A 25643-nucleotide genomic window follows, 5' to 3' on the forward strand; every position below is an offset into this window, starting at 1 on the left:
AAAAAGGCGCAAAATAACTGCCCATGAATTGAGGAAAATCAAGCGTGAAGCTGCCAAGATGCCATTCACCACCAGTTTTGCCATATTTCAGAGCTGCAACGTTACTGGAGTATCAAAAAGCACAAGGTGTGCAATACTCAGGGACATGGCCAAGGTAAGGAAGGCTGAAAAACCACCACCTATGAACAAGAAACATAAGATAAAACATCAAGAATGGGCCAAGAAATATATTAAGACTGATTATTCAAAGGTTTTATGGACTGATGAAATGAGAGTGACTCTTGATGGGCCAGATGGATGGGCCAGAGGCTGGATCAGTAAAGGGCAGAGAGCTCCACTCCGACGCCAGCAAGGTGGAGGTGGGGTACTGGTATGGGCTGGTATCATCAAAGATGAACTTGTGGGACCTTTTCGGGTTGAGGATGGAGTGAAGCTCAACTCCCAGACCTACTGCCAGTTTCTGGAAGACAACTTCTTCAAGCAGTGGTACAGGAAGAAGTCAGTATCGTTCAAGAAAAACATGATTTTCATGCAGGACAATGCTCCATCACATGCATCCAACTACTTCACAGCATGGCTGGCCAGTAAAGGTCTAAAAGAAGAAAAAATAATGACATGGCCCCCTTGTTCACCTGATCTGAACCCCATAGAGAACCTGTGGTCCATCATAAATTGTGAGATCTACAGGGAGGGAAAACAGTACACCTCTGGGTGCAGTGTCTGGGAGGCTGTGGTGAGATCTACAGGGAGGGAAAACAGTACACCTCTCGGAACAGTGTCTGGGAGGCTGTGGTGAGATCTACAGGGAGGGAAAACAGTACACCTCTGGGAGCAGTGTCTGGGAGGCTGTGGTGGCTGCTGCACGTAATGTTGATCGAAAACAGATCAAGCAACTGACAGAATCTATGGATGGAGGCTGCTGAGTGTCATCATAAAGAAAGGTGGCTATATTCATCACTAATTTTTTTGGTTTTTGTTTTTGCATGTCAGAAATGTTTATTTCTAAATTTTGTGCACTGATATTGGTTTACCTGGTGAAAATAAACAAGTGAGATGGGATTATATTTGGTTTTTATTAAGTTGCCTAATAATTCTGCACAGTAATAGTTACCTGCACAAACAGATATCCTCCTAAGATAGTCAAATCTAAAAAAAACCCACTCCAACTACCAAAAATATTAAGCTTGGATATTTATGAATCTTTTGGGTTGATTGAGAACATAGTTGTTGATCAATAATAAAAATAATCCTCTAAAATACAACTTGCCTAATAATTCTGCACACAATGTATAAAACAGCCATAGCTTGTCCAAATAAATCCACCCTATAGTGCCAAAAATTGTACTGCTATGTATAGCCGTATAACCTACATAATACAGGCATGTAGCGGTAGAAAAATACCACCGTGTACAACCTAAATAATTCCACCGTACAATATTCCATCATAAAGTCCGTACATTCAAGTGTTACCATCATAAGTAGCCCAAAAATACTGCCATATAGTGGTAAGATGATAATTTCATATACAGCCCACGTACTTTAACCATACATTGCCGTCTTATGCCTAAATGATACTGCCATATACAACTCTCATAATACCGCTATATAGTGACAAGATAATACTCATATATGCAGCTCACATAATACTGGAAAGTGATGATAATACCACTATATAAAGCTCAAATAAGACCGCAACGTTTATAGATGACACTGTCATATACAGTCATGGCCAAAAGTATTGAGAATGAGACAAATAGTAATTTTTCCAAAGTTTACTGCTTCATTTTTTGTAATGGCAATTTGCATATGCTCCTGAATGTCAAAGAGTGATCAGCTTAACAGCAATTACTGTACTTGCAAAGTCAATATTTGCCCAGAAAATGAACTTTAACCCCCAAAACACATTTCAACATCATTGCAGTCCTGCCTTAAAAGGAGCAGCTAACATCGTTTTAGTGATTGATCCATTAACACAGGTGTGGGTGTTGATGAGGACAGGGCTGGCAATCAATCAGTCATGATTAAGTAAGAATGACATCACTGGACACTTTAAAAGGAGGCTGGTTCTTGGTATCATTGTTTCTCTTCAGTTAACCATGGTTATCTCTAAAGAAACACGTGCAGCCATCATTGCACTGCACAAAAATGGCCAACAGGGAAGAGTATCGCAGCTACAAAGATTGCACCTCAGTCAACAATCTACCGCATCATCAAGAACTTCAAGGAGAGAGCTTCCATTGTTGTCAAAAAGGCTCCAGGGCGCCCAAGAAAGACCAGCAAGCGCCAGGACCGTATCTTAAAACTGTTTCAGCTGCGGGATCGGACTACCAGCGGCGCCGAGCTTGCTCAGGAATGGCAGCAGGCTGGTGTGAGTGCTTCTGCACGCACTGTGAGGCGGAGACTCTTTGAGCAAGGGCTGGTTTCAAGGAGGGCAGCAAAGAAGCCACTTCTCTCCAGAAAAAAACATCAGGGACCGACTGATATTCTGCAAAAGGTACAGGGAGTGGACTGCTGAGGACTGGGGCAAAGTCATTTTCTCTGATGAATCCCCTTTTCGATTGTTTGGGACATCTGGAAAACAGCTTATTCGGAGAAGAAGAGGTGAGCGCTACCACCAGTCTTGTCTCATGCCAACTGTAAAGCATCCTGAAACCATTCATGTGTGGGGTTGCTTCTCAGCAAAGGGAATCGGCTCACTCACAGTCTTGCCTAACAACACAGCCATGAATAAAGAATGGTACCAGAATGTCCCCCAAGAGCAACTTCTCCCAACCGTCCAAGAGCAGTTTGGCGCCCAACAATGCCTTTTCCAGCATGATGGAGCACCTTGCCATAAAGCAAAGGTGATAACTAAATGGCTCATGGAACAAAACATAGAGATTTTGGGTCCATGGCCTGGAAACTCCCCAGATCTTAATCCCATTGAGAACTTGTGGTCAATCATCAAGAGACGGGTGGACAAACAAAAACCAACAAATTGTGGCAAAATGCAAGCATTGATTATGCAAGAATGGACTGCTATCAGTCAGGATTTGGTCCAAAAGTTGATTGAGAGCATGCCAGGGAGAATTACAGAGGTCCTGAAGAAGAAGGGGCAACACTGCAAATATTGACTTGCTGCATTAACTCATTCTAACTGTCAATATAACCTATTGGTACTCATAATATGATTGCAATTATATTTCTGTATGTGATATAAACATCAGACAAACACTAATAAAAACCAGAGGCCAGCAGATCATGGGAAAATATAATTTTGGTGTCATTCTCAAAACTTTTGGCCATGACTGTACATCCCACACATAATACCACCATAATACTGTTAAAAAAAGCCCAGATAATATGGCTTAGTCAAAATGATATGGAGCATCCAGATAAAACTCCCTTAAAGAGCTCATATAGTACTGCTGTATAATGCTGAGGTTATACTGCTATGCCGCCATATTGTGCTAGGAATACACTAGTAATGTACTGAAAGTGCTTGCTTTAAGATGGAAGTACTTGATTTTTTAAAGTGGAAGTAATTGTTTTTTAAGGTGGAATTTTTTGCTTTTTTAAGGTGGAATTATTTGCTTTTTTTAAGGTAGAATTACTTGTTCTTTAAGGTGGGATTACTTGTTTTTGCTATGTGGAAATACTTTTTAAAGGTGGGAGCATAATTTCCGAGTGACCCCTCTGGCTGCAGATCCCAGGACTTATATGTCGCTGTACAGACATCTCCCCTGTGCCCATCGGACCTCACCTCCCTATCAGTACTCTATGTCTTTGGAGCATTTGCTGCCGGTGTCCGGACCCCACCAGTTATTGTAACGTGTTTTTTCCGGAGACCATCTCATATGTTTTATGACATCCCCCTCGGCGATGGGCACGTTCATTTTTTCCGGCAGACCATGTGAGCGGCTGTCGGTCTGCGCTAATCACCACTCATCAGTCCACGTCCATCGAGGAAGGCGGACGAACCTGACGTCTCTCCTGGCGACGAAGGGGTTAAACGACTTTAATTTTCTTGGTCAAACACCCCGAATGTGTGTGATTTCAGTGCTGTCGCTCCAGGTTGACAGCTCCGCATAACGATGACTTACAGATAAATGAGGGAGATTTGAAGGTTAGTCGGAATTTTTCTGCACTCGGGAGGACTTGTCGCTTTGCAGAGCTCTCTTCTGCCATCTAGTGGAAGGTGAGGGATACTGCAGGGCTCATTTGTCCCCAAAAATGGTGCTGGATGCACAGAAAATGCTGCTTGGAAAAAGATTTGCCCGTATATGTTATATTATATCTTACTGGATACAATATTTATCACTATGCAGCTACCAGCAACGGCTACAGCAAGATCAAGGACCACCATGTGTGACGTAAAATGGAGAGTAATACTGCCATCCTATAATATACCATCCTACAGTGCTAAAACAGTAGCATACAGTGTTCACATAATACTGCCATAATACCGCCATCCTATAATATACCATCCTACAGCGCTAAAAACAAAGTAATATGCAATGTTCATATAATACTGCCATACAGTGTTCACATAATACTGCTATAATACCTATAATATACCATCATACAGTGCTAAATAGCAGTAACATCCAGTGTGCACATAATACTGCCCTACAGTGTTCCCAAAATACTGCCATAAAGTATTGTTATTAAGTGCTTACATAATACCGCCATCCCATAACATACCATCCTACATTCCTAAAAGCAAACAGTAACATACAGTGCTCACATAATACTGCCATACTATACTCACATAATAAAGCTATGTAAAATTCCCAATTCCCATACAGTGCTCACATAACATTGCAAAATGGTACTCAGATATTATTGTTATACTATAATATATCACCCAAATAGTAGGACTATAAAGTACCCAACTAAAAGGGACGTACTGTCTCACTCTAGTGTCACATAATACTGCCATACAGTGCTCACATCATACTTCTCACATATTTCCTAACAATTTCACATAATACTGCTCTGAAGTGCTCACTTAATAGTGCTATACAGTGCTCACATTGTACTAGTATAATATGCCACTATTATATAAAAATCTACAGTGCCTACATAATACTGCTATATAATGCCTACATAATACTGCCATACAGTGACTACATAATACTGCCATACCGTGACTACATAATACTGCCATACAGTGCCCACATAATACTGCCATACAGTGCCCACATAATACTGCCATACAGTGTCCGCATAATACTCCCATACGGTGCCTACATAATACTCCCATACAGTGCTTACATAATACTGCATACAGTGCTCACATAATACTCCCATACAGTGCCCACATAATACTCCCATACAGTGGCCACATAATACTCCCATACAGTGCCCACATAATACTGTATACAGTGCCCACATAATACTGTATACAGTGCCTACATAATACTGTATACAGTGCCTACATAATACTGCATACCGTGCTCACAATACTCCCACACAGTGCCTACATAATACTCCCATACAGTGCCTACATAATACTCCCATACAGTGCCTACATAATACTCCATACAGTGCTCACATAATACTGCCATACAGTGCCCACATAATACTGCATACAGTGCTCACATAATACTCCCATACAGTGCCTACATAATGCTCCCATACAGTGCCCACATAATATTCCATACAGTGCTCACATAATACTCCATACAGTGCCCGCATAATACTGTATACAGTGCCCACATAATACTGTATACAGTGCCTACATAATACTTTATACAGTGCCTACATAATACTCCCATACAGTGCTTACATAATACTCCCATACAGTGCCTACATAATACTGCATACAGTTCCTACATAATACTCCCATACAGTGCCCACATAATACTCCCATACAGTGCCCACATAATACTCCCATACAGTGCCTACATAATACTCCCATACAGTGCCTACATAATACTGTATACAGTGCCTACATAATACTCCCATACAGTGCCCACATAATACTCCCATACAGTGCCCACATAATACTCCCATACAGTGCCTACATAATGCTGTATACAGTGCCTACATAATACTGCATACAGTGCTTACATAATACTCCCATACAGTGCCCACATAATACTCCCATACAGTGCCCACATAATACTCCCATACAGTGCCTACATAATACTTCCATACAGTGCCCACATAATACTGTATACAGTACCTACATAATACTGTATACAGTGCCTACATAATACTCCCATACAGTGCCCACATAATACTCCCATACAGTGCCTACATAATACTCCCATACAGTGCCCACATAATACTCCCATACAGTGCCTACATAATACTCCCATACAGTGCCCACATAATACTGTATACAGTGCCTACATAATACTCCCATACAGTGCCTACATAATACTCCCATACAGTGCCCACATAATACTGTATACAGTGCCTACATAATACTCCCATACAGTGCCTACATAATACTCCCATACAGTGCCTACATAATACTCCCATACAGTGCCCACATAATACTCCCATACAGTGCCTACATAATACTCCCATACAGTGCCCACATAATACTGTATACAGTGCCTACATAATACTCCCATACAGTGCCTACATAATACTCCCATACAGTGCCCACATAATACTGTATACAGTGCCTACATAATACTCCCATACAGTGCCTACATAATACTCCCATACAGTGCCTACATAATACTGCATACAGTGCCTGCATAATACTCCCATACAGTGCCCACATAATACTGTATACAGTGCCCACATTCTACTCCATACAGTGCTCACATAATACTGCCATATAGTGCCTACATAATACTGCATAAAGTGCCCACATAATACTGCATACAGTGCTCACATAATACTGCATACAGTGCCCACATAATACTCCCATGCAGTGCCTACATAATACTCCCATACAGTGCCTACATAATACTCCCATACAGTGCCCACATAATACTCCCATACAGTGCCCGCATAATACTCCCATACAGTGCCTGCATAATACTCCCATACAGTGCCTGCATAATACTGTATACAGTGCCTACATAATACTGCATACAGTGCCCACATAATACTCCCATACAGTGCCCACATAATACTCCCATACAGTGCTTACATAATACTCCCATACAGTGCCTGCATAATACTCCCATACAGTGCCTACATAATACTGTATACAGTGCCTACATAATACTCCCATACAGTGGCCACATAATACTCCCATACAGTGCCCACATAATACTCCCATACAGTGCCTACATAATACTGTATACAGTGCCTACATAATACTCCCATACAGTGCCTACATAATACTGCATACAGTGCCTACATAATACTCCCATACAGTGCCCACATAATACTCCCATACAGTGCCTACATAATACTTCCATACAGTGCCCACATAATACTGTATACAGTGCCCACATAATACTGTATACAGTGCCTACATAATACTCCCATACAGTGCCCACATAATACTCCCATACAGTGCCCACATAATACTCCCATACAGTGCCTACATAATACTCCCATACAGTGCCCACATAATACTGTATACAGTGCCTACATAATACTCCCATACAGTGCCTACATAATACTCCCATACAGTGCCTACATAATACTGCATACAGTGCCTGCATAATACTCCCATACAGTGCCCACATAATACTGTATACAGTGCCCACATGCTACTCCATACAGTGCTCACATAATACTGCCATATAGTGCCTACATAATACTGCATAAAGTGCCCACATAATACTGCATACAGTGCTCACATAATACTGCATACAGTGCCCACATAATACTCCCATGCAGTGCCTACATAATACTCCCATACAGTGCCTACATAATACTCCCATACAGTGCCCACATAATACTCCCATACAGTGCCCGCATAATACTCCCATACAGTGCCTGCATAATACTCCATACAGTGCCTGCATAATACTGTATACAGTGCCCACATAATACTCCCATACAGTGCCTACATAATACTGCATACAGTGCCCACATAATACTCCCATACAGTGCCCACATAATACTCCCATACAGTGCCTGCATAATACTCCCATACAGTGCCTACATAATACTGCATACAGTGCCCACATAATACTCCCATACAGTGCCCACATAATACTGCATACAGTGCCCACATAATACTCCCATACAGTGCCCATATAATACTGCATACAGTGCCCACATAATACTCCCATACAGTGCCCACATAATACTCCCATACAGTGCCTGCATAATACTCCCATACAGTGCCTACATAATACTGCATAGAGTGCCCACATAATACTCCCATACAGTGCCCACATAATACTGCATACAGTGCCCACATAATACTCCCATACAGTGCCCATATAATACTACATACAGTGCCCACATAATACTCCCATACAGTGCCCACATAATACTGTATACAGTGCCCACATAATACTGTATACAGTGCCTACATAATACTGTACACAGTGCCTACATAATACTCCCATACAGTGCCTACATAATACTCCCATACAGTGCTCACATAATACTGCCATACAGTGCTCACATAATACTGCCATACAGTGCCCACATAATACTGCATAAAGTGCCCACATAATACTGCATACAGTGCTCACATAATACTCCCATACAGTGCCCACATAATACTCCCATACAGTGCCCACATAATATTCCATACAGTGCTCACATAATACTCCATACAGTGCCCACATAATACTGTATACAGTGCCCACATAATACTGTATACAGTGCCTACATAATACTGTATACAGTGCCTACATAATTCTCCCATACAGTGCCTACATAATACTCACATACAGTGCCTACATAATACTCCCATACAGTGCCCACATAATACTCCCATACAGTGCCTACATAATACTCCCATACAGTGCCCACATAATACTCCCATACAGTGCCTACATAATACTGTATACAGTGCCTACATAATACTCCCATACAGTGCCCACATAATACTGTATACAGTGCCTACATAATACTCCCATACAGTGCCTACATAATACTCTCATACAGTGCCTACATAATACTGCATACAGTGCCTGCATAATACTCCCATACAGTGCCCACATAATACTGTATACAGTGCCCACATTCTACTCCATACAGTGCTCACATAATACTGCCATATAGTGCCTACATAATACTGCATAAAGTGCCCACATAATACTGCATACAGTGCTCACATAATGCTGCATACAGTGCCCACATAATACTCCCATGCAGTGCCTACATAATACTCCCATACAGTGCCTACATAATACTCCCATACAGTGCCCACATTCTACGCCATACAGTGCCTACATAATACTGCATAAAGTGCCCACATAATACTCCCATACAGTGCCCACATAATACTGCATACAGTGCCCACATAATACTCCCATACAGTGCCCATATAATACTGTATACAGTGCCCACATAATACTCCCATACAGTGCCCACATAATACTCCCATACAGTGCCCACATAATACTGCATACAGTGCCTACATAATACTCCCATACAGTGCCTACATAATACTCCATACAGTGCTCACATAATACTCCCATACAGTGCCTGCATAATACTCCCATACAGTGCCTACATAATACTCCATACAGTGCTCACATAATACTCCCATACAGTGCCCACATAATACTCCCATACAGTGCCTACATAATACTGCATACAGTGCCCACATAATACTGCATACAGTGCTCACATAATACTGCATACAGTGCCCATATAATACTCCCATACAGTGCCTACACAATACTGCATACAGTGTCCACATAATACTGCATACAGTGCCCACATAATACTCCCATACAGTGCCCACATAATACTGCATACAGTGCCCACATAATACTCCCATACAGTGCCCATATAATACTGCATACAGTGCCCACATAATACTCCCATACAGTGCCCACATAATACTGCATACAGTGCCTACATAATACTGTATACAGTGCCCACATAATACTCCCATACAGTGCCCACATAATACTCCCATACAGTGCCAACATAATTCTGCATACAGTGCCTACATAATTCTGCATACAGTGCCTACATAATACTCCATACAGTGCTCACATAATACTCCCATACAGTGCCTGCATAATACTCCCATACAGTGCCTACATAATACTCCATACAGTGCTCACATAATACTCCCATACAGTGCCCACATAATACTCCCATACAGTGCCTACATAATACTGCATACAGTGCCCACATAATACTGCATACAGTGCTCACATAATACTGCATACAGTGCCCATATAATACTCCCATACAGTGCCTACACAATACTGCATACAGTGTCCACATAATACTGCATACAGTGCCCACATAATACTCCCATACAGTGCCCACATAATACTGCATACAGTGCCCACATAATACTGCATACAGTGCCCGCATAATACTCCCATACAGTGCCCACATAATACTGCATACAGTGCCCACATAATACTCCCATGCAGTGCCTACATAATACTGTATACAGTGCCCACATAATACTCCCATACAGTGCCCACATAATACTCCCATACAGTGCCCACATAATACTCCCATGCAGTGCCTACATAATACTGTATACAGTGCCCACATAATACTCCCATACAGTGCCCACATAATACTCCCATACAGTGCCCACATAATACTGCATACAGTGCCTACATAATACTCCCATACAGTGCCTACATAATACTCCATACAGTGCTCACATAATACTCCCATGCAGTGCCTGCATAATACTCCCATACAGTGCCTACATAATACTCCATACAGTGCTCACATAATACTCCATACAGTGCTCACATAATACTCCATACAGTGCCTGCATAATACTCCCATACAGTGCCTACATAATACTCCATACAGTGCTCACATAATACTCCCATACAGTGCCCACATAATACTCCCATACAGGGCCTACATAATACTGCATACAGTGCCCACATAATACTGCATACAGTGCTCACATAATACTGCATACAGTGCCCATATAATACTCCCATACAGTGCCTTCACAATACTGCATACAGTCTCCACATAATACTGCATACAGTGCCCACATAATACTCCCATACAGTGCCTACATAATACTCCCATACAGTGCCAACATAATACTCCCATACAGTGCCCACATAATACTGCATACAGTGCCCACATAATACTCCCATACAGTGCCCACATAATACTCCCATACAGTGCCCACATAATACTCCCATACAGTGCCCGCATAATACTCCCATACAGTGCCTGCATAATACTCCCATACAGTGCCTGCATAATACTGTATACAGTGCCTACATAATACTGCATACAGTGCCCACATAATACTCCCATGCAGTGCCCACATAATACTCCCATACAGTGCCTGCATAATACTCCCATACAGTGCCTACATAATACTGCATACAGTGCCCACATAATACTCCCATACAGTGCCTGCATAATACTGCATACAGTGCCTACATAATACTGTATACAGTGCCTACATAATACTGGATACAGTGCTCACATAATACTCCCATACAGTGCCCACATAATACTCCCATACAGTGCCTACATAATACTCCCATACAGTGTCTACATAATACTCCCATACAGTGCTTACATAATACTCCCATACAGTGCCCACACAATACTCCCATACAGTGCTCACATAATACTCCCATACAGTGCCCACATAATACTCCCATACAGTGCCTACATAATACTCCCATACAGTGTCTACATAATACTCCCATACAGTGCCCACATAATACTACCATACAGTGCCTACATAATACTCCCATACAGTGTCTACATAATACTCCCATACAGTGCTTACATAATACTCCCATACAGTGCTTACATAATACTCCCATACTGTGCCCACACAATACTCCCATACAGTGTTCACATAATACTGCCATACAGTGCCCACATAATGCTCCCATACAGTGCTCACATAATACTCCCATACAGTGCCCACATAATACTCCCATACAGTGCCTACATATTACTCCCATACAGTGTCTACATAATACTCCCATACAGTGCCCACATAATACTGTATACAGTGCCTGCATAATACTCCCATACAGTGCCTACATAATACCCCCATACAGTGCCCACATAATACTCCCATACAGTGCCTACATAATACTGCATACAGTGCTTACATAATACTCCCATACAGTGCCCACATAATACTCCCATACAGTGCCCACATAATACTGCATACAGTGCCTACATAATACTCCCATACAGTGCCCACATAATACTCCCATGCAGTGCCTACATAATACTGCATACAGTGCTTACATAATACTCCCATACAGTGCCCACATAATACTCCCATACAGTGCCCACATAATACTGCATACAGTGCTTACATAATACTCCCCTACAGTGCCCACATAATACTGTATACAGTGCCTGCATAATACTCCCATACAGTGCCTACATAATACTGCATACAGTGCTTACATAATAGTCCCATACAGTGCCCACATAATACTCCCATACAGTGCCCACATAATACTGCATACAGTGCTTACATAATACTCCCATACAGTGCCCACATAATACTGTATACAGTGCCCACATAATACTCCCATACAGTGCCCACATAATACTGCATACAGTGCTTACATAATACTCCCATACAGTGCCCACATAATACTGTATACAGTGCCTGCATAATACTCCCATACAGTGCCTACACAATACTGCATACAGTGCCCACATAATACTGTATACAGTGCTCACATAATACTGGATACAGTGCTTACATAATACTCCCATACAGTGCCCACATAATACTGTATACAGTGCCCACATAATACTCCCATACAGTGCCCACATAATACTGCATACAGTGCTTACATAATACTCCCATACAGTGCCCACATAATACTGTATACAGTGCCTGCATAATACTCCCATACAGTGCCTACACAATACTGCATACAGTGCCCACATAATACTGTATACAGTGCTCACATAATACTGGATACAGTGCTTACATAATACTCCCATACAGTGCCTACATAATACTCCATACAGTGCTCACATAATACTCCCATACAGTGCCCACATAATACTCCCATACAGTGCCTGTATAATACTCCCATACAGTGCCTACATAATACTGCATACAGTGCTTACATAATACTCCCATACAGTGCCTGCATAATACTCCCATACAGTGCTCACATAATACTCCCATACAGTGCCCACATAATACTCCCATACAGTGCCTACATAGTACTGTATACAGTGCCTACATAATACTCCCATACAGTGCCTACATAATACTGCATACAGTGCCTGCATAATACTCCCATACAGTGCCTGCATAATACTCCCATACAGTGCTCACATAATACTCCCATACAGTGCCCACATAATACTCCCATACAGTGCCTACATAATACTGTATAGAGTCCTTACATAATACTCCCATACAGTGCCCACATAATTCTCCCATACAGTGCCCACATAATACTCCCATACAGTGCCTACATAATACTCCCATACAGTGCCTACATAATACTGCATACAGTGCTTACATAATACTCCCATACAGTGCCCACATAATACTCCCATACAGTGCCCACATAATACTGCATACAGTGCCTACATAATACTCCCATACAGTGCCCACATAATACTCCCATGCAGTGCCTACATAATACTGCATACAGTGCTTACATAATACTCCCATACAGTGCCCACATAATACTGCATACAGTGCTTACATAATACTCCCCTACAGTGCCCACATAATACTGTATACAGTGCCGCATAATACTCCCATACAGTGCCTACATAATACTGCATACAGTGCTTACATAATACTCCCATACAGTGCCCACATAATACTCCCATACAGTGCCCACATAATACTGCATACAGTGCTTACATAATACTCCCATACAGTGCCCACATAATACTGTATACAGTGCCCACATAATACTCCCATACAGTGCCCACATAATACTGCATACAGTGCTTACATAATACTCCCATACAGTGCCCACATAATACTGTATACAGTGCCTGCATAATACTCCCATACAGTGCCTACACAATACTGCATACAGTGCCCACATAATACTGTATACAGTGCTCACATAATACTGGATACAGTGCTTACATAATACTCCCATACAGTGCCTACATAATACTCCCATACAGTGCCCACATAATACTCCCATACAGTGCCTGCATAATACTCCCATACAGTGCCTACATAATACTGTATACAGTGCCTACATAATACTCCCATACAGTGCCCACATAATACTCCCATACAGTGCCTACATAATACTCCCATACAGTGCCTGCATAATACTCCCATACAGTGCCTACATAATACTGTATACAGTGCCTACATAATACTCCCATACAGTGCCCACATAATACTCCCATACAGTGCTTACATAATACTCCCATACAGTGCCTGCATAATACTCCCATACAGTGCTCACATAATACTCCCATACAGTGCCCACATAATACTCCCATACAGTGCCTACATAATACTGTATACAGTGCCTACATAATACTCCCATACAGTGCTCACATAATACTCCCATACAGTGCCTGCATAATACTCCCATACAGTGCCTGCATAATACTCCCATACAGTGCTCACATAATACTGCATACAGTGCCCATATAATACTCCCATACAGTGCCTACACAATACTGCATACAGTGCCCACATAATACTGTATACAGTGCCCACATAATACTGTATACAGTGCCCACATAATACTCCCATACAGTGCCCACATAATACTGTATACAGTGCCCACATAATACTCCCATACAGTGCTCACATAATACTCCCATACAGTGCCTGCATAATACTCCCATACAGTGCCTGCATAATACTCCCATACAGTGCTTACATAATACTCCCATACAGTGCCCACATAATACTGTATACAGTGCCTGCATAATACTCCCATACAGTGCCTACACAATACTGCATACAGTGCCCACATAATACCCCCATACAGTGCTCACATAATACTCCATACAGTGCCCACATAATACTCCATACAGTGCCTGCATAATACTCCCATACAGTGCTCACATAATACTCCATACAGTGCCCACATAATACTCCATACAGTGCTCACATAATACTCCATACAGTGCCTACATAATACTCCCATGCAATGCTTACATAATACTCCCATACAGTGTCCACATAATACTCCCATACAATGCTTACATAATACTCCCATACAGTGCTCACATAATACTCCATACAGTGCCCACATAATACTCCATACAGTGCCCACATAATACTCCATACAGTGCCTACATAATACTCCCATACAATGCTTACATAATACTCCCATACAGTGTCCACATAATACTCCCATACAATGCTTACATAATACTCCCATACAGTGCTTACATAATACTGCGTACAGTGCCTGCATAATACTGGATACAGTGCTCACGTAATACTCCCATACAGTGCTCACATGATATATCATATGTGTATATATCTATATATATATATATATACGCATTATTTGTGATGTCTGATTCCTGCCCACAGTGAGACACAATAGAGAAGGTGTTTTCTACATCGCCACCTAGAGTTGCGACAAGGCACTGCTTGTCCCTTTAACTTAGGGTTTCTACAAACTCTACAGAGAGGTGAGCTGGGGGCTGCACCCCACATACTATAGGGGCGGTATCTGTGCCCCCTCCGCAGGATTATCTCCACATTGGGGACATCTGCATGCCTGTGTTCCTAAAGCGATTCAGTGCAGTAATGTATCTGAACACTAGGTGGCAGCATTAATATATTGTAGTTGAAGTGTAGAGTTCCCCTTTAAGTTGTAGTTGGCCGGTGGCCCCCATCCTGGTAAGTGCTGAGGCGGCGGCAGTGTCCCAGATGGCGGTCTCAGGATGAGTTACGCTGCTGCCTCAGCACACATCCGCCACCGTCTGCACATCTCCTGTCTGCACGCAAATCATTATTTTAATGGCAGCGGATCTGGAACATTCCCAAATGCTGGAGCCTGGCGAGCCGATCCTGCCCCCTCCACCCCCGATCCTCAGGTTATTAATATCTGCATTGGGACACTTCTAGCTGGTGCCAACCAATATGGCCGCCATTAGAGCCCTTAAAGGGGTTGTCCCCCCACTTTCCTCAACGTCAGATTTGCGCATCTGCTTAATTATCCTCCCCGAAATGTATCTGCACAGAACAAAAAAGCCCCCCTAAATAACTGCTAAGGGGGTTTACAGATAAGGCCGCCTCCCCTTTATTATATATCAGGCACAGCGCCAAGCATTTACTAGTGGCCGAGTCTGGTATTGCACCTCCATTTACTCACTACAAATAGTGAAGCTCTGCAGACCCTGTAGTCGAGTCGGACCCCCACCAATAAGTTAGCAATATTAATATCCCACACATTACCAGCAGCACAGAGTATTTCAGGAGACTACACTATTTCCTTTGGGGTTTTTTGTTTGCAGGTTATTCACTGGAATTCTCCCAAAAAGCTGAGAGTGAAGAACAAACACGTGGAATTCTTCCGGAACCTTTACCTGACGTTCCTGGAGTACGACGGGAACCTCCTGCGCAGAGAGCTGTTCGGCTGCCCCAGCGAGACCGACGTCAACAGCGAGAACGTGAGTGCCAGCGAGACTTCGTTACAGTGTATCAGCGCAGGCTCTGTGCCCGACAATGCGTACACATGACACACAGTGCCCAGCTCATCGGACCCCTTCACTGCCGGGCATCCGACTGCCAACTATCATCAGCAGAGCTGCACAATGCCAGCGCAGCAGAGCTGAGTTTGTCACGTGGAGCATTAGTTATTGAATGGTTTGGAGTTGCTTTATGTGTACCCTGTGTTTTACCTGCAGTCCTATGTAAAAAACACATTGTAATGTACACTGTGCCAAATGCAAACCTCAGCTCTGCTACATCTGACCAGTGTCGACCATCTGCAGCTGGAAAGTTTAGAGATGAAGAGATCAGCTCTGCTAGTTAGTTGTGATCCCCCTTAGTTAGTTGTGATCCCCCTTAGTTACTTGTGACCCCCCTTAGTTACTTGTGACCCTCCTTAGTTAGTTGTGACCCCCTTAGTTAGTTGTGACCCTCCTTAGTTAGTTGTGACCCTCCTTAGTTAGTTGTGACCCCCCTTAGTTAGCTGTGACCCTCATTAGTTAGTTGTGACCCCCCTTAGTTAGTTGTGACCCCCCTTAGTTAGTTGTGACCCTCCTTAGTTAGTTGTGACCCCCTTAGTTAGTTGTGATCCCCCTTAGTTAGTTGTGATCCCCCTTAGTTAGTTGTGACCCCCCCTTAGTTAGTTGTGACCCTCCTTAGTTAGTTGTGACCCCCCTTAGTTAGTTGTGACCCTCCTTAGTTAGTTGTGACCCTCCTTAGTTAGTTGTGACCCCCCTTAGTTAGCTGTGACCCTCATTAGTTAGTTGTGACCCCCCTTAGTTAGTTGTGACCCCCCTTAGTTAGTTGTGACCCTCCTTAGTTAGTTGTGACCCCCTTAGTTAGTTGTGATCCCCCTTAGTTAGTTGTGATCCCCCTTAGTTAGTTGTGACCCCCCCTTAGTTAGTTGTGACCCTCCTTAGTTAGTTGTGACCCCCCTTAGTTAGTTGTGACCCCTCCTTAGTTAGTTGTGACCCTCCTTAGTTAGTTGTGATCCCCCTTAGTTAGTTGTGACCCCCCTTAGTTAGTTGTGACCCCCCCTTAGTTAGTTGTGACCCTCCTTAGTTAGTTGTGATCCCCCTTAGTTAGTTGTGACCCCCCCTTAGATAGTTGTGATCCCCCTTAGTTAGTTGTGACCCCCCTTAGTTAGTTATGAGCCTCCTTAGTTATTTGTGACCCCTCCTTAGTTAGTTGTGAGCCTCCTTAGTTAGTTGTGACCCCTCCTTAGTTAGTTGTGACCCTCCTTAGTTAGTTGTGACCCCCTTAGTTAGTTGTGACCCCCCTTAGTTAGTTGTGACCCTCCTTAGTTAGTTGTGAGCCTCCTTAGTTAGTTGTGACCCCTCCTTAGTTAGTTGTGACCCCCTTAGTTAGTTGTGACCCCTCCTTAGTTAGTTGTGACCCCCCTTAGTTAGTTGTGAGCCTCCTTAGTTAGTTGTGACCCCTCCTTAGTTAGTTGTGACCCCTCCTTAGTTAGTTGTGACCCCCTTAGTTAGTTGTGACCCCCCTTAGTTAGTTGTGACCCTCCTTAGTTAGTTGTGACCCCTCCTTAGTTAGTTGTGACCCCTCCTTAGTTAGTTGTGACCCCCTTAGTTAGTTGTGATCCCCCTTAGTTAGTTGTGACCCCCCTTAGTTACTTGTGACCCTCCTTAGTTACTTGTGACCCTTCTTAGTTAGTTGTGACCCCCCCTTAGTTAGTTGTGAGCCTCCTTAGTTAGTTGTGACCCCCCTTAGTTAGTTGTGAGCCTCCTTAGTTAGTTGTGACCCCTCCTTAGTTAGTTGTGACCCCTCCTTAGTTAGTTGTGACCCCCTTAGTTAGTTGTGACCCCCCTTAGTTAGTTGTGACCCTCCTTAGTTAGTTGTGACCCCTCCTTAGTTAGTTGTGACCCCTCCTTAGTTAGTTGTGACCCCCTTAGTTAGTTGTGATCCCCCTTAGTTAGTTGTGACCCCCCTTAGTTACTTGTGACCCTCCTTAGTTACTTGTGACCCTCCTTAGTTAGTTGTGACCCCCCCTTAGTTAGTTGTGACCCTCCTTAGTTAGTTGTGATCCCCCCTTAGTTAGTTGTGACCCTCCTTAGTTAGTTGTGACCCCTCCTTAGTTAGTTGTGACCCCCCCTTAGTTAGTTGGGACCCTCCTTAGTTAGTTGTGACCCCCTTAGTTAGTTGTGACCCCCCTTAGTTAGTTGTGACCCTCCTTAGTTAGTTGTGAGCCTCCTTAGTTAGTTGTGACCCCTCCTTAGTTAGTTGTGACCCCCTTAGTTAGTTGTGACCCCTCCTTAGTTAGTTGTGACCCCCCTTAGTTAGTTGTGAGCCTCCTTAGTTAGTTGTGACCCCTCCTTAGTTAGTTGTGACCCCTCCTTAGTTAGTTGTGACCCCCTTAGTTAGTTGTGACCCCCCTTAGTTAGTTGTGACCCTCCTTAGTTAGTTGTGACCCCTCCTTAGTTAGTTGTGACCCCTCCTTAGTTAGTTGTGACCCCCTTAGTTAGTTGTGATCCCCCTTAGTTAGTTGTGACCCCCCTTAGTTACTTGTGACCCTCCTTAGTTACTTGTGACCCTCCTTAGTTAGTTGTGACCCCCCCTTAGTTAGTTGTGACCCTCCTTAGTTAGTTGTGATCCCCCCTTAGTTAGTTGTGACCCTCCTTAGTTAGTTGTGACCCCTCCTTAGTTAGTTGGGACCCTCCTTAGTTAGTTGTGACCCCCCCTTAGTTAGTTGGGACCCCCCTCCCGTCCATTTCCCGCTGTGTACAGGACATTCACCCTGAGCCGCGGAGATTTCGCGTTTTTGCTCTTGAATAAAACATCAAAGATTTTTTTCTCCAAGTGTCGGCGGGAAACGTTACTGATCACCGGGAGAGCGAAAGAGCAAAACTGGCAACAAAAAAGCTCTAAAATGCGCCAGCCGCAGAGACTGTCATTTTATTTTCTTCTTAAAGGGACACGCTCCGACTTTTACCACCAGAAAGCCACCTGGGTTTGACTTGTCCGTCTCTCTGTCCACAGCTCCAGAACCAGCTGTCAGAGCTGGACGAGGACGACCTGTGCTACGAGTTCAGGCGGGAGAGATTCACCGTGCACCGCACTCACCTCTACTTCCTGCACTACGAGTACGAGCCGGCGGCCGACGACTCTGACGTCACGCTAGTGGCCCAGCTGTCCATGGACAGGTAGGTGCAATGTAACAGCAGTTCATAAAGCCACCACCAGGGGGAGCACACTGCATACAGATTTATACCAACTGTATACATCTTGATGCAGTGAGCTCCCCCTAGTGGTGACTGCAGGCAGGAAGAATTATATCATTTATCGAGTTGGGAATAAAAAAACAGATCTTTCACAATCAAACTGTTGAAAATGCTAAGGTTCTTCTCTCCTCTTGTAGGCTCCAGATGCTGGAAGCCATCTGCAAACACTGGGAGGGCCCCATCAGCCTGGCCCTGTACCTGTCAGACGCTGAGGCCCAGCAGTTCTTACGTTACGCACAGGGCTCCGAGGTGCTGCTCAACCGGCGCAACGTGGGCTACCACATAGTCTACAAAGAAGGACAGTTCTACCCGGTCAACCTGCTGAGGAACGTGGCCATGAAACACGTCAGCACACCCTACATGTTCCTCTCGGATATAGACTTCCTACCTATGTATGGACTCTATGAGAGCCTCAGGTAACGATGGCAGGAGCGAGGCCGACCACACCTATATCAGTGTTATAGCAGTTATATGCTTATACACTGGGGGCAGTATTATAGTAGTTATATTCTTGTATATACGGGGCAGTATTATAGTAGTTATATTCCTGTACATAGGAGCAGTATTATAGTAGTTATATTCTTGAACATATCGGCAGTATTATAGTAGTTATATTCTTGTACATAGGAGCAGTATTATAGTAGTTATATTCTTGTACATAGGGGCAGTATTATAGTAGTTATATTCTTGTACATAGGGAGCAGTATTATAGTAGTTATATTCTTGTACATAGGAGCAGTATTATAGTAGTTATATTCTTGTACATAGGAGCAGTATTATAGTAGTTATATTCTTGTACATAGGAGCAGTATTATAGTAGTTATATTCTTGTATATAGGGGCAGTATTATAGTAGTTATATTCTTGTATATAGGAGCAGTATTATAGTAGTTATATTCTTTTACATAGGAGCAGTATTATAGTAGTTATATTCTTGTACATAGGGGCAGTATTATAGCAGTTATATGCTTATACACTGGGGGCAGTATTATAGTAGTTATATTCTTGTACATAGGGGGCAGTATTATAGGAGTTATATTCCTGTACATAGGAGCAGTATTATAGTAGTTATATTCTTGAACATATCGGCAGTATTATAGTAGTTATATTCTTGTACATAGGAGTAGTATTATAGTAGTTATATTCTTGTACATAGGGGGCAGTATTATAGTAGTTATATTCTTGTACATAGGGGCAGTATTATAGTAGTTATATTCTTGTACATAGGAGCAGTATTATAGTAGTTATATTCTTGTACATAGGAACAGTATTATAGTAGTTATATTCTTGTACATAGGAGCAGTATTATAGTAGTTATATTCTTGTACATAGGAACAGTATTATAGTAGTTTTATTCTTGTATATAGGAGCAGTATTATAGTAGTTATATTCTTGTACATAGGAGCAGTATTATAGTAGTTATATTCTTGTACATAGGAGCAGTATTATAGTAGTTATATTCTTGTACATAGGAGCAGTATTATAGTAGTTATATTCTTGTACATAGGAGCAGTATTATAGTAGTTTTATTCTTGTATATAGGAGCAGTATTATAGTAGTTATATTCTTGTACATAGGAGCAGTATTATAGTAGTTATATTCTTTTATATAGGGGCAGTATTATAGTAGTTATATTCATGTATATAGGAGCAGTATTATAGTAGTTATATTCTTGTACATAGGAGCAGTATTATAGTAGTTATATTCTTGTACATAGGAGCAGTATTATAGTAGTTATATTCTTGTACATAGGAGCAGTATTATAGTAGTTATATTCTTGTACATAGGAGCAGTATTATAGTAGTTTTATTCTTGTATATAGGAGCAGTATTATAGTAGTTATATTCTTGTACATAGGAGCAGTATTATAGTAGTTATATTCTTGTATATAGGGGCAGTATTATAGTAGTTATATTCATGTATATAGGAGCAGTATTATAGTAGTTATATTTCTGTACATAGGGGCAGTATTATAGTAGTTATATTGTTGTACATAGGAGCAGTATTATAGTAGTTATATTCTTGTACATAGGAGCAGTATTATAGTAGTTATATTCTTGTACATAGGGGCAGTATTATAGTAGTTATATTCTTGTGCATAGGGGCAGTATTATAGTAGGTATATTCTTGTACATAGGGGCAGTATTATAGTAGGTATATTCTTGTACATAGGGGGCAGTATTATAGTAGTTATATTCTTGTACATAGGGGACAGTATTATAGTAGTTATATTCTTGTACATAGGAGCAGTATTATAGTAGTTATATTCTTGTATATAGGAGCAGTATTATAGTAGTTATATTCTTGTACATAGGAGCAGTATTATAGTAGTTATATTCTTGTACATAGGGGGCAGTATTATAGTAGTTATATTCCTGTACATAGGGGCAGTATTATAGTAGTTATATTGTTGTACATAGGAGCAGTATTATCTACTATATAATCGTCTTATCCCGTCTGTCTGTCTGTCTGTCTATCTGTCTGTCTGTCTGTCTGTCCAGGAAATCCCACATCGCTCATTGGTCCGGCAGCGGCCAATCAGTGCCGCGGGATTTCAGAAAAAAGATGGCGGCCGTTAGCGGCTCATCTGTGGGACGGAGCTCAGCGGCGTTGCAGCCCGGAGATGAGCGCCGCGAGACACTCATCTCCCGGCCGGTACCAGCAGAAGGACCCCGACCGCCGGACCCATCTGCGGGACGGAGATGCAGCCGGGAGGTGAGCGGCGCGAGGCGCTCATCTCCCTGCCGGTAGCAGCGGAAGGACCGCCGGCGTCGCTGACATCCATGCGGAAGGGAGGACCGGGGAGCGGCGCTGCGGGTCGGGATACTCCTGCTGCGAGCGCCCGCTCATGTCCCGGGTTCTCGCTGCGGAAGTAGCCGCACAGGCAGCGCCGCTCCCCGGTCCTCACCAAGACGATTCGATGATTGGTCGCGGTCTTCGGACCCGACCAATCACTGATCTTAGCGCAAAAGTTAAATACCGCTGTGCTGATTGGTCGCGGACGCTGCCCGCGACCAATCACCGATTTGGGTGCCAAATTTATATATCGGCCGCGACCAATCAGCACAGTAGTGGTTAACTTTAGCCGCAAGATCAGTGATTGGTCGCGGGCCAAGACCGCGACCAATCACCGATTTGTGCGGCACATTTAAATAGCGTCCGCGACCAATTGGATGTCAGCGCCCTTCCCCGGTCCTCCCTTCACGCCCTAGCCGCATGGATGTCAGCGGCGCTGCCTGTGCGGATACTTCCGTTGCGAGAACCCGGAACATGAGCGGGCGCTCGCAGCAGAAGTATCCCGACCCGCAGCGCCGCTCCCCGGTCCTCCCTTCACACCCTAGCCGCTGATGTACCCACAGTATCCGCATGGTGTTACAAAGGTCCGGACATTTGTGTTAAAAATCGCTAATTGGTCGCTGGCGCTGCCCGCGACCAATCACCGATTTGGGCGCCATATTTAAATATCGGCCACGACCAATCACCGATCTTGGCTCCACATTTAAACACCGCTGTACTGATTGGTCGCGGACGCTATTTAAATGTGGCGCCAAAATCGGTGATTGGTCGCGCCCAGCGTCGGCGACCAATCAGCACAGCGGTGATTAAATGAGGAGCCAAGATCGGTGATTGGTCGCGGCCGATATTTAAATTTGGCGCCCAAATCGGTGATTGGTCGCGGGCAGCGGCCGTGACCAATCACCGATTTGGGCGCCACATTTAAATAGCGGCCGCGACCAATCACTGATCTTGCCGGCTCATTTAAACACTGCTGTGCTAATTGGTCGCGGTTGCCGGCCGCGACCAATCAGCGAGCTTGGCGCCAAATTTAAACAACGCTCTGCTGATTGGTCGCGGACGCCAGAGATTGGCGCAAAATTTAAACAACGCTCTGCTGATTGGTCGCGGTCGCTGGCCGAGATCAATCAGCGAGATTGGCGCCAAATTTAAACAATGCTCTGCTGATTGGTCGCGGACGCCAGAGATTGGCGCAAAATTTAAACAACGCTCTGCTGATTGGTCGCGGTCGCCGGCCGCGACCAATCTGCAGTATTGTCGCCAAATTTAAACACCTCTTTGCTGATTGGTCGCGGTCGCGACTAATCAGCGATTTTGGTGCCAAATTTAAACACGCTCTCCAGTCCTCACTAGCACGGTTCGCTGATTGGTAGCGGCCGCCGCCCACGACCAATCAGCGACATTGGCGCCAAATTTAAACAACTCTCTGCTGATTGGTCGAGGCCGGCGACCGCGACCAATCAGCCGAGCGGGGTTTAAATTTGGCCCCAAAGTCGCTGATTAGTCGCGTCTGATGGCCGCGACCAATCAGCAGAGCGTTGTTTAAATTTTGTGCCAAAATCGTTGATTGGTCGCGGCCGGCGACCAATCAGCGATTTTGGTGCCAAATTTAAACCCCGCTCTGTATCGCTCTGCTGATTGGTCGCGGTCGGCGGCCGCGACCAATCAGCAGTATTGGCGCCAAATTTAAACACCGCTCTGCTGATTGGTTGCGACTGATCAGCGATTTTGGTGCCAAATTTAAACACGCTCTCCAGTCCTCACTAACACGGTTCGCAGATTGGTCGCGGCCGCCGCCCGCGACCAATCGCCGATATTGCCGCCAAATTTAAACACCGCTTTGCTGATTGGTCGCGGTTGCCTAACGCGACCAATCAGCGATTTGGGCGCCAAATTTAAACGCCGCTCTGCTAATTGCGCCCCGTCGGCCGCATACCTATTCTACAATACCCGATGCGTTCGAATCGGGCCACCATCTAGTAGTAGTTATATTCCTGTACATAGGGGGCGGTATTATAGCAGTTATATTCTTGTACATAGGGGGCAGTATTATAGTAGTTATATTCTTCTACATAGGGGCAGTATTATAGTAGCTATATTCTTGTACATAGGAGCAGTATTATAGTAGTTATATTCTTGTACATAGGGGGCAGTATTATAGTAGTTATATTCTTGTACATAGGAGCAGTATTATAGTAGTTATATTCTTGTACATAGGGGACAGTATTATAGTAGTTATATTCTTGTACATAGGGGCAGTATTATAGTAGTTATATTCTTGTACATAGGGGGCAGTATTATAGTAGTTATATTCTTGTACATAGGAGCAGTATTATAGTAGTTATATTCTTGTACATAGGGGACAGTATTATAGTAGTTATATTCTTGTACATAGGGGCAGTATTATAGTAGTTATATTCTTGTACATAGGGGGCAGTATTATAGTAGTTATATTCTTGTACTTAGGAGCAGTATTATAGTAGTTATATTCTTGTACATAGGGGCAGTATTATAGTAGTTATATTCTTGTACATAAGGGGCAGTATTATAGTAGTTATATTGTTGTACATAGGGGCAGTATTATAGTAGTTATATTCTTGTATATAGGGGCAGTATTATAGTAGTTATATTCTTGTACATAGGAGCAGTATTATAGTAGGTATATTCTTGTACATAGGAGCAGTATTATAGTAGTTATATTCTTGTACATAGGGGCAGTATTATAGTAGTTATATTCTTGTACATAGGAGCAGTATTATAGTAGTTATATTCTTGTACATAGAGGGCAGTATTATAGTAGTTATATTCTTGCACATAGGAGCAGTATTATAATAGGTATATTCTTGTACATAGGAGCAGTATTATAGTAGTTATATTCCTGAACATAGGGGCAGTATTACAGTAGTTATATTCTTG

General features: G+C 43.1%; 1 protein-coding gene across 1 annotated transcript in view; it reads left to right on the forward strand.

Annotated features, from left to right (window-relative positions):
- Positions 1 to 25643, forward strand: part of LARGE1 (LARGE xylosyl- and glucuronyltransferase 1) — a 521095-nt gene that overhangs the window by 465925 nt on the left and 29527 nt on the right. Inside the window, exons 10-12 of the mRNA XM_073650219.1 lie at positions 16501 to 16656; positions 19691 to 19854; positions 20070 to 20348. Coding sequence (XP_073506320.1) covers positions 16501 to 16656; positions 19691 to 19854; positions 20070 to 20348 — 599 coding nt within the window. The remainder of the gene's footprint in view (positions 1 to 16500; positions 16657 to 19690; positions 19855 to 20069; positions 20349 to 25643) is intronic.

Source organism: Phyllobates terribilis, unplaced genomic scaffold (genome assembly GCF_046119375.1).
Source record: "Phyllobates terribilis strain yellow unplaced genomic scaffold, ASM4611937v1 Scaffold_10__3_contigs__length_209671492, whole genome shotgun sequence".
Classification (NCBI taxonomy): domain Eukaryota; kingdom Metazoa; phylum Chordata; class Amphibia; order Anura; family Dendrobatidae; genus Phyllobates; species Phyllobates terribilis.